A 14835-nucleotide genomic window follows, 5' to 3' on the forward strand; every position below is an offset into this window, starting at 1 on the left:
CAATGTTAAACAGCAGTGCATAACACTTTCTCCGATTCATCTCAAATTTCACTATGAGTTTTCTACCCTTAAATTATTTATTATTTTATATCCATTTAAATTTTTAGTCATTCTATTACCTCTAAAAATACGGTTTTCCTCCATTGTTGAACCTCATGGTTTTAACTCATTCTTCTTCACTGTAACTCTAATTTGAGTGGAACCAACTCCAAAACGACCATAAAAACATTCCCAATATTATCCATCATTTTACTTTTTTTATTTATAGTAAGTTTATAAGACTCAATTTTCGATATTGACCTTTTAAGTGTATTCTAGTGGATCTAGATTCGTTTATGGTAAGTTTATGGAAGGCAATGATGGGAACAAAATAAAGATCGTTGCTGGTGGATATAGATTCGTGGAATAAATCATCAAAATAATGTATGGGGTGAGAGTGCGTTCGAATCATGGGTGTAAAATATGTAGATGAACAAGAGAGTCGTATTTCCCAAAATTTATCAAAGGCTCACTGCGACAGTTGTAGCCTGTGAGTGATAATTAAATTAATGTGCAAATATGGAAATTGCAAGATAAATATGGATTAGAAATATTAGAGTTTGGTGTAATAATTTAATTGTGCTTGAATGTGTGGTAATTCATATTTTGTTCATATGTGAGTTTTGATGTTTAGGTTCGGTAATAACCGGTGTTTTAGCCTAACTGGAAGTGTTTGATATGTGTAGGTTTGCTAGAACTAATGTTAGCCTTAACCAACAATATTTGATATGTTTAGGTTTGCAAGAACCAGTGTTAGCCTTAACCGTCAATGTTTGATATGTTTAGGTTCCCAAAAATCAGTGTTAGCCTTAACCGACAATGTTGATAATTGGCGTAAGAGGTTTGGATGGAGAATTACATTTGTTTTTAGCATCATGCATCATATATCAGTGTTAGCTTAGTTTGGTCCAATGTTTAGGATTTTGGTTTAGTGTTTAGGATTTCGGTCCAGTGTTTAAGATTACTCAGTAACATACCTCTGATATCCAGTGATGGTACCACACGCATGAGAGTAGAGGAGATGAACATTGCATAATATTCTTGTATGTGTTTTAAAAATACTGTGCGATTGTGATTGATGTACCTGTAGTGATAAATGTTAATCGATGTTAATTGTATATACATGAAATGTTAAATGTTCTAAGTATTATTATGAATTATGGATTGATGTTACGTGTATATTGGAAAATGCAAACTAATATTTACATGTATATGGTGAAGTGATGTGATAAGTATGATATGAGATGTTAAATGATTTCATATGTATGTTGAGATATGTTAAGTGACCACGTAGTGCTGTATCATAGAGAGAACCGCGGCCCATTAGAAAATAGAATGATACCAAATAAAGTTGAGAATTTTGTATTATAAGAGCGTGAATAAGATTAACTAAATTGTCGATTGTATAACTTTGACGAATGTATTGTGTTCGTAGATGAAGTGATGTTCTTTATTTCAAAAAGTTTTTGAAACTCAAATTTTTTATTAGTATTTAACATTATAAAGATATATAAATTCAAATTATAATATTTGGGATTTAGGGTGTCATTGGTACCTTATCACCTTGGCAGAAGAACCATTTTTGTTCTCACCAGCATCATCATTATCAACATCAACACCGTTGTCCTTCAGCTTGTAAAACAAATTCCCACACATCGGGCACTCATTCAGTTTTTCATTCACTTTCCTATATGATATGTAATTATTACGATATGCATCTATTTTGACATTGTCCAAACCCATTGGAAAAAAAATATTTTTGGTCTTATAACTATGGTTCGACAATGGGTTGCCTTCTAGAAGCATATCTTTCAACAAATTCATGCGATTCAGTGAAACTTTTATTCGTACATCAATTTTTCCGCTTCATGTGAAACAGTTTTAAAACAACTGACAATCATCTAAAATTTTCGCACCTTCGAAATAACGATTTTTCCTTGTCACTATGTAAAGTATCGTACACATGATCTCTCCTAGAACAATCTTCTCCAATATAACCGATCATATCTTATAGCTGATAAGCCATATCTTCATCAACTTCAACTCTACATGACACCGTTTATTTTTGTCACTTCACCACGCCACACTCATGTAGTATAATTTTGAAAAATTTCATCTATTCCCGCATATTTTACAAGGACGATAAAAAAATCCTTTATTGTCAGAAATGTTTCTTTTGGAGAATTCAAGAAATTGAACCATCTCATTCTAATACTCATCACTTAATCTACTGACTTTAATCCAACTACGATCCATAACTACATCATTTCTAAAAATAAAATCAAAATCCAACGCACAACCGACACAACTCAACACAACAACAACAATGAACATTCAATCTCAACAAAGCAATAATAACCATAACCCTCAATCTCCACAAAACAACAACAACAATATTAAACTCTCGGTCTCAAAAACAAAAATAACATTAAACCTTAAATATATCTACAATAACATTACTGGTACAATGATGGATAAAGTATTTACGTACCAAAAATATGATGAGAGAGTCAAAGAAATTAGTTGGTGTGAAATTCAAGTTTCCTTATTCGATCTTGTCCTAGTTTCCTTATTTTAGTTTCGTTCGAGTTTCCTTCCTCCTTTATTTACTTCCTTCGACTTGAAAGATGGAGTTTTGTTTGATTTAGAAATGATGGAGTTTGGTTTGACTTGGAAGATGAGTTAGGTTTGTTGAGAATTAAAATTTATCTTTGAGAGTCTTTTCCCCGCGCTTTTCCTCACAACTGAAGGAATAAATGATATATATTTTAGTTAAAAATCAAAATTAAAATGAAAGAACTTATGAGGAGGGATCAAATTACACCCGAATAATTACACCATGAGTTACACTCGCTCAATAACTTCACATCGGATAATTACTTTTTAAAATCAACCATTGAATTGAAACATATAATCATATAGATCATACGTATAAAGTTTGAGAGTAATCTATAATGATTTACTATGTCATCAAGATACACAGAGATTAACGTCAAAATGGACTTTAATATAACGTTAATTTTGATGTAATTCGATGACATAGTAAACCATTATAGATTAATCTCAAATTTTATAGGTATGATCTATATAATAGTATGTTTCAATCTAACGGTTGATTTTAAAAAATATTTATTCGAAATGAAGTTATGAGCGAGTGTAACTCATGGTGTAACTCTTCGGGTGTAATTTGATACCTGCTCCTTATAAAATAGAAATTAAAAAAAATTACTCAAAATTACTCTTCGGGTGTAATGAGATAGATATTTCTCAGTTACTCAAAATTACTCTTGAATAAAATAGAAATTAAAAAAAATAAAGATTATAAAGTAAAAAGTGTGGAATATAATATCTTTCTTTAGATGTAAACAGTTGAAGAGTCTCAACTATGCCATTAGTGAAGTTCCCTTTTAACTTTTCAAATCTATGGACAAAGCAAAACGATCGAAAAGTTATTATTTCATGCTTAGTGCTTACAAGATATCTTTACATATTGACATTAAGATTTTAATGTGTGAACCTTTTGAATTGTTTTTCTTAACTGTTCTAAAAATCTAAATTTATTTTGATAAACGGCAATCAAAATTTAGTTACACTTATATTGGTTTTCAATTTTTCTTGCATTTCAAGTAATCTGCTTTATCTTGTAATGATAATAAAATTTTTAAAATTCCTAAAACTGAAAATTCTTAATTCCTAAAATTGAAAATTCTCAATCACATCTGCTTCTGTCACAATTTTAAAATGACAAGGACTAGATTTAAAGTTATTTATATCATCTGCAACTGTGCAGTTGTGGCCGCAATATTATTGATGCGGTAGTATTTGCAATCGTATTGGACCCCAATTGTTGTATGATTTGAAATCATGCATCCTCCCACATTAATAACCGTATCAGGCAACTTCCCTCAAGTTTTTTTTCAAAATTTAAAATTCCAAAATTCAATTTATTTATGAAAAATCTAAACAGTAAGTGTTTTTAACATGTATTTTAAATTCTCTTCAATTAAAATTCACACTACAATGTCCGCAATGTGCATCGTAACAGCCACAATACACTACTACAAAAAGTACATACAACAACGCCACCTTTACTACGGTCCTCCATGGAACCATGTTGATATATCGATGGATTCAGGCGCCTATATATTTTTTATTTTATTTTTTAATTAAACGTTGTCAATTTATTACCACGATTTATAAAGTCAACCATAGTGATATCTTATTATACGTTTCATGAGTTTGATTCTCAGCGCCTGCTAATTTGTGATTTCTTCTGTATTTTAGAGAAGCCTTTTTAAAAACGAAAGTAATATCACCACGGTTCTTTAAGCTAACCGTTGTGATAGATTTTCCATTTTTTTAATTTTTAATTACGTAAAATCTGACTTTATTTTTATAAAATATCATTAGTGTAAATCTTATATCACTATGGTTGTTAAAGAAAACCGTTTTAATATATTTTTCATTATTTTTTATAATTTTTGAATGCATAAAATTTTGCGCTTTTAATAATATTTCATCATATATCTCAGCGGTTTTAATTAACAATTGTGGTGATATGATTTATTCACTTTAACGAAATAGAGCTAGCTAACTTATCTCTTTAGTTCCATATTTTCATTTCCATTACGAAACAACGCCATTTCAACCTTGAATGAATATACGACATTGCAACCCTAACCAAAAAACACCATTGCAACCCTAACGATACAAAACCTGTATCAACCCTAACCAAACGTACAATAGCATCTTCAAACCTGGAGAAATGTTTTCAACCAACTTATGTGCTTTCGTACCGTCGAGGAAGGAGCCGACGTCGTATTCTTCGTTCTTGACTAGCCTTCGATTTAGCTTTCGAGGAGGAACTCAAAGAAGGATCCAACACCATTTTTTTATTTATTCATCACGTTTCTGGTACGTAAACGTTTTCCCCATGCATCTATAGTACTTTCATTTTCCATTGAGTTTTTGTTTATTTTGACACAACCACTGATGCCATTGTTGTTTATATATTTGTTGTTGTTGTTGATGCCATTGTTGCTGTTAATTCCATTGTGTTTGTTGATGCCATTGTTGTTGATGATGCCATTGTTGTTTATGTATTTGTTGTTGTTGATAATTTTTCACATGCTTAAATATTTGTCGTTGTTGATGCCATTGTTGTTATTGATGCCATTATTGTTGTTGATGCCATTGTGTTTGTTGATGTCATTGTTGTTGATGATGCCATTGTTGTTTATATATTTATTGTTGTTGATGATTCTTCACATGCTTATGTATTTGTTGTTCTTGATGCCATTGTTGTTGTCGATGCCATTGTGTTTGTAGATGCCATTGTTGTTGATGATGCCATTGTTGTTTATTCTTATTGTTAATGATTCTTCACATGCTTATGTATTTATTTTTATTGATGCAATTGTGTTGATGATGCCACTATTGTTGATGATGTCATTGTGTTGATGATGCCATTGTGTTGATGATGTCATTGTTGTTGATGATGTCATTGTGTTGATGATGTTATTGTGTTGATGATGCCATTGTTGTTGTTGATGCCATTGTTGTTTATGTATTTGTTGTTTTTAATGCCATTGTATTGATGATGCCACTATTGTTGTTGATGCCATTGTATTGATGATGCTATTGTGAATGGTGTTTATGTTTTGATGTTGATTGTTTTATGTTTTGATAGATGCCCCCTGCCTCTTCTTCATCTAGTAGTGAAGAAGCTACATATACAAAGGAAAACAGTACAAACGATTCTCAATATGTAGGCATAGAACATGAAAAAACAAAGAGGTGCCACAATGATGGCTAAATTAACAAAATCCCGCAATTCGGGTATCAAACTTCTAGTCGAGTTTAGTGTCGTTTATACGATTCTTGATGGTCCTTATTCTTCACTTTTTAAGAGTTATGTTGCGTTCCTTAGATGTAGCAAAGTCAACATATTGTTAGATGATTGGAAAGATGTAACATATGATATGAAAAAGAGCATATGGACTGACGTTCAAGTATTAATTTTAATTTTTTATCAATTTGATATTACTTGATATAAACACTAATACATACTTATTGATGTAAATGTATAGTTGACGTTTGAGTTTAGTGATGATTCGAAGTTGAAAAAAAGTGGATCACTAATGCTAGTACGTCTTGGAGGAGTTTTAAGTCACCACTCACGAATGACTACATTACGACGCCTAAGCCTAATATTGACCGCCCGTGGGTGAAATATCCTTTTCTTGACAAGAAGGATTGGAGAAAGTTTGTGAAGCTTCGTAGTTCTTAAAAGTTCATGGTTAGTACCAGTTGTATTTTTTTGATGATTTTATAGATACATTCATGGACGTTAGTATTTTTCCTATGTTTAAAACAAGTTAAAATTGAAGCAGGAAAGGTGAAAAAGGCCAAAAAAAATACCCCTATAGATTATCTCGTGGAGGATACAGAAAACTTGAGAAAATAATGATTGCTAAAAAAAGACAACAACTAGGAGATGCAGACTCCATGAGTTATGATCGGGAACCATCCCCACCATCATTACATGAGAAGTGGAAGAGGGGTCGACAAAGGTCAAATGTAGAGCACACGTCAGAGGCCTCAAGATTAGTTCAAAGATAATAATAAGTAGGACATGTTATGCATATGTTAAGTGTTATTTAAATTGCTTTAGTAGTTAACAATGTATGTCTTATCATGTTGTGTAGGATTCGTTGGTTATCTCAGTCCGTGAAGGTTCCTTTGTTCCATAACCACAACATCATATATTATTAGAAACAATCGGAACAAAGGAGCATGGTGGGCCAGTTCGTGGTGTTGGAGATGGCATCAACATGAGAGTGTATTTTGGTACATCTAGGAAAAGCACCAGACAGGTGCAAAGAGAAATGTTATAAGAGTTTCAGAGGAAGATTGATAGTCAAAAGAAAGAATTTGAAGAGAAGTTAAAGGCAGAGCGGGAAACTCGCATGAAAGAATTGGAAGAAATAAAAGAGTTATATGCGGTATGTGAGAATATTGTGTTAATTCTATTTTGTGTTCCTGAGTAATTTTGAAATTATGGTTTATCTATTATAGTTGATTTTTATGTTTTACCAAATAATAATTATATATGCTTGCATTTTTCATTCAAAGATCATTTTCAATTGATTATCATATCTCTTCGGACAAATATGGTAACTACACTGTGTTTGTAAGACAGACCACTCGAACCTAAGATGAATCATATTATTACTAGATAACTTTATGTTTCTGAGACTTTTATTAGTTTTTTCATTGAAGTTGTAATTATCTTAGCGTGTAATATTTTCATATCATTTTTAATCTACAAAGTTGTGGAGAGACATTATATGATGAACAACTCTAGAAAAATCTCGAATTTTATAAGCCCAAGGTAAGTGAATTTTATATATATATATATATATATATATATATATATATATATATATATATATATATATATATATATATATATATATATATATATATATATATATATATATATATATATATAAATTCAGGAAATGTTTAACTTTTTAGACTAGAAAACAACCAGGGGGATACAAGTGTGGGTACTATGTAATGAAACACATGTTTAACATCATCTCTGTCAGCATTGTTGATTTGTGGGATCATGTATATGTAATATTATGAAATGTGTTTACAATAACATATTAATGTTAAAATAATTTGATATTATAATTCAAATCACATGATATTTATTTTTTCCACTTGTTTATGTAGACGTTCAATGACAGGACACCTTTCTCTCCCGATGACTTAGAAGACGTCCGTAAATGTTAGGTGTTTATTATTAATGCGTTGGTTGAAAAAAAAGGGGGGGGGGGGGGGGGGGTTGGTATTTTTTTTTGTGTAAGCAAGATATATTTTTTTTTATGAATTTGTCTTTGATGGTTGTAAATATATTTTTGTTACTTAATTTGATATTTTGTGAATATTTAACTAATATATGTATAATTTACAAGTTATATATTTTGTATACAGATTATAATATACCTGATATTTTGTATACAAGTTAATTATAAAAAAATACAGGTTTATAATATATGGAAAAATAAAATAAAATTAAAAAAAAATAAAGTATTTAATCACGGTTATTATATCAACCGTTGTTATAGATAGAGAGCAAAAATATTATAAACCATACAATCATTGGGTTTCGAAACCATGACATTTCGCTTTATATCACAACGATTGTATACTTTGACTGTTGTGATATATAGCACGTTACCTATTTTATCACAACGGTCATATGTCTCTGATGAAAAGTGTCATACATACAATCACACATTACCTCAAAACGGTTGGTCTGATGTAACCGTATCCCTTTTCTAACAGTTATGGTAGGTGTTTTCCGTACTACCGTCTGCAACCACATCTACAATCGCAATTTAAAACCTTGTCTATAACTAACTGATTTATCTAAAATTATATCTAATAACAAGTAAGTTTACTCAAAAACATAATTAATATACGTAGTTTATTTTATTCTCAATGACCATTTAAAAATATTTTTGGAACTAAAATTTATAATGCCCTATAATTGAACATCTAACAGCTATAAATTCATAACTAACTATTTAATATATGAACATAGTGATACATATATTAATAGAAAATTTCTTTGCCAACCTCCCTACCTTCTAGTCCACCTCTGGTGAAAACCCCATACTACCCCTAACTTCGGAAATGCACTTCCGAAATGCAAGAAAAAGGTGTTTTCGGAGATGCATCTCCGAAAGCGCCTTTTTTTTTGAAAAAATTGTCTTATTTCGGAAGTTCATTTCCGAAAACAACATTTCGGAAGTGAACTTCCGAAATACTGCGATTTCTGCAGATTTATCAAAACACTCCCCCTCCCCCATTCATTTACCCTAACTCAAATAAAAAACAAGCAAAGGCGAAAATTTGGGCAAACAGAATTCCAAGGCTGCATCAAGGCTCCAATCACATTGCTAAACAACATTCAAAAGCCCTCAAATCACTCAATTTGTAAGTTTTGAATTTGTTAGATTCATTATTCAAATGCATGTTATTTAGGGTTTCAATTGCATAAATGATATATGGGACTGGTTGTTAGTAGTATTTAGGTTTTATAGAAGCTTTTTGAATTGGTTTTATGTTTGATTTTGGGGTCTGCCATGGAAGTTGCAGAAAACTCCATCGCAGGGGTGTTTCGAAAGTTCATTTCCGAAAACACCTCCATCCCAGTTTTCGGAAATGAACTTCCGAATTGTATCAGAAGTTCAAATTTTTTAGTTTTTTATTTTGTCTCGCATATTAATCGATTTCAATTGTTTACAGGAACATGTCAGGCAATCAACCAGCACGCATCAGACAGGGTAGGGAGACCCAGACTGCGTCAGCTAGACGCGAGCGGGCGGCGGTGCAGCTGGCGTCGACACAGGGACGGGGCGGGGCCGGGGACGACTTGTGCGAGTACCCGAGGACGTGGGAGAGGGTACATCAGCTCCAGGGTCTAGGAGTAGGCTGCCTCGGGTATCTTCTTCCCGCCAGCGAGAGGAGGAGGATGAGGAGGAGGAGGAGGAGGAGATGCCAGTGCCATACCACGAGCCGGAGGGGGTACCGGATGTTGACCCTCCAGCCGGGGAGGAGGATGAGGAGGGGGAAAGCTATCCGGGAGGGCCTTTTGACACTTCCGTGCTGATTCACTACCACGATCACGTCGCTCGGCGGATCTGGGAGGGAGAGGTATTTTTTTAATTTAACCGTTTATTTGTCACCATTTTTTATAATTTTACCGTTTATTTGTCGCTTATTTAATATATGTCGCTTATTTGTTTTTTTTTTGTAACAGGAGAGAGAGCCATTGAAAATGGTGAACCACGCCAGGAAGATTTTTAGTCTGTTTAAACCAGAAGCTCAGTGGTTTAACGACCATGTGCGAGGTTCAGGGCTTAGCGGGCTCTGCATGACCGGGTACACCACCATCAGCACCGGCATGCAGGGGGCATTTGTGGAGCGCTGGCACAAGGAGACGTCTTCTTTCCACTTGCCGGTGGGGGAGATGACGATCACCTTGCATGACGTGCAGTGTCTTCTCCACCTGCCCATCAGGGGGCCGCTGTTGCACCACTCCCGGATCCAGAGGGTCGAGGCCAGTCAGTGGATGGCGCTCTATTTGGGCATGGAGCCCGAAGTTGCTGACTTCGAGTGCATCACGACTTCTGGGCCTCATATCCGGTTCACCACACTGAGCCGCTATTTCGAGCACCACCTGGACGCGGCGGCCGATGCCGAGCAGGCGGGTGACGACCTATTCACACAGTACCACCGCGGCTGCGCTCTCCGGTGCTGGTACATGCATGTGGTAGGCGCTGCTTGCTTTGTGGACAAGAGTGCAAGGTATGTCGACGTGACCTACCTCCGTTATTTCATGGACCTGGATACCGTTCACCAGTGGAACTGGGGGTCAGCTACTTTGGCATATCTCTACCAGAAGCTGAATGAGGCCTCCAACTAGAGGACGAGGCAGTTGGTCGGATCCTGCACACGGCTTACGGTACGTTTTATTTTAATACATTATCGTATTTATTTATTTATTTATGTTTCGTATTTATTTTTAATACATTATCGTGTTTCTGTTTCAGAGCTGGATCATCTCCTACTTCTCCCGCATCCACGGCTTTCACTTCGATCATGCGTACGTGGACACCATGCCCAGGGCCGCCAGATACGTTCTCCAGAGGGGGAACGATGCGGTGGGACCATACTGTCTGTACTTGGACCGCACGATGCATGACGACGTCACATGGAGGCCGTTCAGCGACTACGCTCAGATTGTCCCCTTTGACGGCATTGCACTATATTCAGGCTGGTTGGCTTGCGGGACCGGCATCATGGTTCGATATCTCCCTGAGCGGTGCATGCGTCAGTTCGGATTCGTGCAGCGGATACCCAGGTCACCCTTTGAGGCTGCTCCCGACACTATGACCCGAGTGCAGCTCACTGCCATATGGGAGGACTGGGAGCATCATGTGGTACCAGAGGAGTACCGTCTCACTCGGGTCACCCAGGACTGGCACAAAGAGGAGGGGTACGTCACATGGTTCTACCGGGTGTCCCATCCTCTGCTGAGACCCGACGTTCCTGGCGCTCCTAGACCAGCACATGAGGAGATCCTGGAGAACCAGCAGGCCGAGGATGACCACGCCATTGATCTCATGCCGATCTGCCAGCGGATAGAGATGCTTGGGCGGGACGCGTTGGATCGAGGTATCGTTGATCAGGGCGGTCCAGAGGCAGTCGCCGTGATGGAGATGATCGTCACTGATGCGGGCCGTGCGGCGGGATACAGGTGGCAGAGGAGGGCCCAGGGTGAGAGGGTTAGGCACTCCTAGTAGTGGTCGGGTTTATTTATTTTTTGATTTCGGATTGTATCTTTCGCACAGTATTATTATTATTTTCGGTTTGTATATATTATTTGGATTGGATTTATCATATTAGTATTTTCAGTTTATCTATTGCTTATTTTATTTGGCGTTTGCGTTTAATTAAAATGCGAGACTGTTTAAGAAAAAACATAAAAAAAAACACAGTTTCTGCATAATTCGGAAGTGCATCTCCGAAAACACCTCATGGGGGGTGTTTTCGGAAGTTCATCTCCGAAGACACCCCCCATGAGGTGTTTTCGGAGATGCACTTCCGAATTGCTGAAATTTTTTTAAAAAAAAAAAGCGCTTCGGAAGTTCATTTCCGAAGTAGGGGTATTTTGGGATTTTCGCTGGGGTGACCCCATAGGGAGATGGCTAAAGAAATTTTCTATTAATATAGTCTGGCTTTAGACGTAGCCAAATGGAATTATTATATAAATAAGACTTCATTAAGAATATTTAGAATATTACATCATAGATAATCAAATGCTAGAACTTAATCACACGTCATTGGATATACTATTAATGGATACTGATCTTACTTACTACTAGTACTAGTACTTAATATATTGATTAAGCCATATGTTTATTCTTCAATAAAACTAGCTGCAGGAACATGTAATTTGCATGTGTTCTCAATAATCAAACTTATTAGTGAAGTTAAATTTGGTATGGCCTGAGTAATGGAACGAGTGAACCACTAAGGTGGAGGGACATTACTTCATTGGTAGACCCCACAAGCTTTCCTCCTATGAACACAGCAGGAACAGGTACATTACATCCCAACTTTGTTATAGCTTTCTCCATTTCCTTCCCTTCAGGATCTTTGTCAATTTCATGAATCACAGGATACACTCCAACTTCTTGAAACAGAATGTTGACTGCATAGCATAAACAACAAGAGCTCTTTGTGAAAATCACCACACCCTTTTCGGTAGCCAACCTCATCACTTTCTCCATCTTAAAATAACTGATTTCAAATAAAATGGAGAAAGTGATGAAGTTATGTATAAAACTATATGTATGTGAGGCTTGAGGTTATTTAAAATGAGCTAGTATGGTAAGCTATTTATAGGGATGTACTGAATTATAGCTAGGTTTTGGACTTTGCAGAATTTCTAAGCACATTCCAAAGAGGAGTTACTTTTTAGATGCCCAATAAGTTGGGAGATATAAAGACACTTCTATGGCACTTTATAGACTGAATATATTGAAAGACATTAGTTACATATGCATATGCTGATATGCTTCTATCAGTAGACAGGTTATGAGATCATAGCCATATATATTATATATGTTATGACTTTTCTCAACAATAACAGGTGTGAAAGATAAAAATCTTCGAAAGACCAAGTTAGTGCTATTCGTTTTGTGTCCACAGGCGTGTACCACCATTGGCCGTCAGTTAAAAACAGTAAAAATAGATTCACTAAGAAAAGAAAAATCAAAGGTAACAAAGAATGAATACTTGGATGCTTGATCAACATTATTACAAAAAAATACTTTTCATATCGACTAGAGCTTTTACCCCTCTAAGGTGTTAGGTAACCTAGGGTAACATGGAAAGTGCGTCATTTTTTTACCCTAGGTCATAGATCCGGTGTAAAATTTGACAGTGTGCCACTTTTTTATAAGTTGGCATGTTAATGAGGGAAAATCCCTCATTTTTCACATCGGGTAGTGGACAATAAACTTAGGGGAAATCACCTAAAAGTGTGTCATTTTACCTCTTGTTTGAGACTATTAACCGAGGGAAAATCTAACAATCAATCTACTTACGATATAATAAACTCAATTGTATTTTATGTCACTCTATTGTTCTATTGAAATATTAGGCTGAACGAAATGAAAATTTCTCAAAGAATCAACCATTCAATAAAAAACATTTAATTTGAAGTATAAAATTTATTTTTTTAATCTATTTTATTAAAGCATTCTCATTTGTTCAACAAAGAACAAATTACATCATTTAGGAAAGATATTGCAATCCAAAAGTGTATTGGTCAAAAAGTAAATATTTGTGTGATATCCCTATAAGGGTATGGGATAATCACAGACCTTAGTAGTTTTATAAGAGTTAGCATGGTTAGGGCTTACCTGCGACGGAGAGAGACCATATATGGTGGTGCTTTCAATGGTAGGAGATGTCAGCTCACGTGAGGTGAACAGCTCTGTATTATGCGATATTATGCGTACGTTATGATATCTCTCTCTCTCTCTCTCTCTCTCGTTAGGGGAAAATATTTATAGATGCCTTTGGGTCTAAGACTTAGGAAACCCTAAGAGGGATAACCACTCCCCCTTGACTAGGAAAGGTTGTTGACTACCTATTTTCCAAGAAGTCATGGTATGACTCAGTCTGCATAACTGGTGGAGGCATAGTGACATTGATAACGTGTATTATGAGGGAGATCGCCATACTACAGAAAGGTAGCGCTTAGAAGAAAGCTCACGGGGAAGGACCTTTTGTGTCGTCCTTATCTGAGACTCTCACAAATATAACACTACACAGTCCTTCAACCACGAGGGCTTGTAAAATGCGAAGTATTTTAAGGCTTCTTTCAGGTTCCGTCCCGCGGTCTAAGGCAAGCCTTTTGATAAGAGATAGGCTCCATATTTTGGGACGTGGTTCTTTTTAATTGGAGGCGAGTCCCTCAGTTTTAGGCGAGTCTCACCGCTGAAGGAGAATTTTTTTTAATGGGAGACGAGTCCCTCAACTAAATGTGAAATTTTTAATGATAGGTGAGTCCCTTATATTTGGCGAGTCCATCAACTAAATGCGACCTTTATAATGGGTAGAGAGTCCTTTAGCTAAAGGCTACCTTTTTAATGGAAGGCGAGTCCCATAACTTGCAGCGATTCCTTCAATTGAAGTCGACCGTTTTAATTTGATGAGAGTCCTTTCTATATTGACGTAATCCCCCTTATTAGGGGTGAGTCACCTCCCTCCTGCCAAATGACTCCTAATTAACCAGGGTGTCAGTTGGGGATGTCAATCAATCATTCATACAGTCATGCTTACTTTCTATCGTGGTGACCACTTTCGCTAACGAAAAATGCTGGTTTTTTGGCAAGAGAGTCGTTAAAGTATCATGTCTTGAGTTCATTTTGGAAATCCCCCACAAACATTTCTTTATTTTGGGTGACGAACTTGATGGTGTCTTCATAGAACAAATCTAGATAGCCCATCAACGACTCTGAGGGACCCTTCCGTATGTTGAACAAACTAGTTATGGTCATTTTCCTATGACGCATAACGCTAAACTGATGTACGAATTTCTTACCAACTCCTAATAATTGGTGATGGAAACTTGGGACAGACCCATATACCATAACAAGGCTGTATTCTTGAAGGTTCTTAGCATCTATTTTCATTTTTGAG

The 14835-nt window shown here is 35.7% G+C and overlaps 1 protein-coding gene across 1 annotated transcript; it reads right to left on the reverse strand.

Annotated features, from left to right (window-relative positions):
* Positions 1–11922: 11922 nt before the first annotated feature.
* Positions 11923–12477, reverse strand: LOC131614839 (monothiol glutaredoxin-S9-like). Its single transcript, XM_058886386.1, has one exon. The coding sequence runs from the start codon at positions 12411–12413 to the stop codon at positions 12114–12116; it is 300 nt and encodes a 99-aa protein (XP_058742369.1). The 5' UTR covers positions 12414–12477; the 3' UTR covers positions 11923–12113.
* Between the last annotated feature and the right edge of the window lie 2358 nt (positions 12478–14835).

The sequence above is a fragment of the Vicia villosa genome, linkage group LG1 (assembly GCF_029867415.1).
Source record: "Vicia villosa cultivar HV-30 ecotype Madison, WI linkage group LG1, Vvil1.0, whole genome shotgun sequence".
In the NCBI taxonomy this organism is placed as follows: Eukaryota; Viridiplantae; Streptophyta; class Magnoliopsida; order Fabales; family Fabaceae; genus Vicia; species Vicia villosa.

Bases quoted from the DNA above. Each gene is read 5' to 3' on its own strand.
- LOC131614839 (XM_058886386.1), bottom strand. From the start codon at position 12,413: ATGGAGAAAGTGATGAGGTTGGCTACCGAAAAGGGTGTGGTGATTTTC.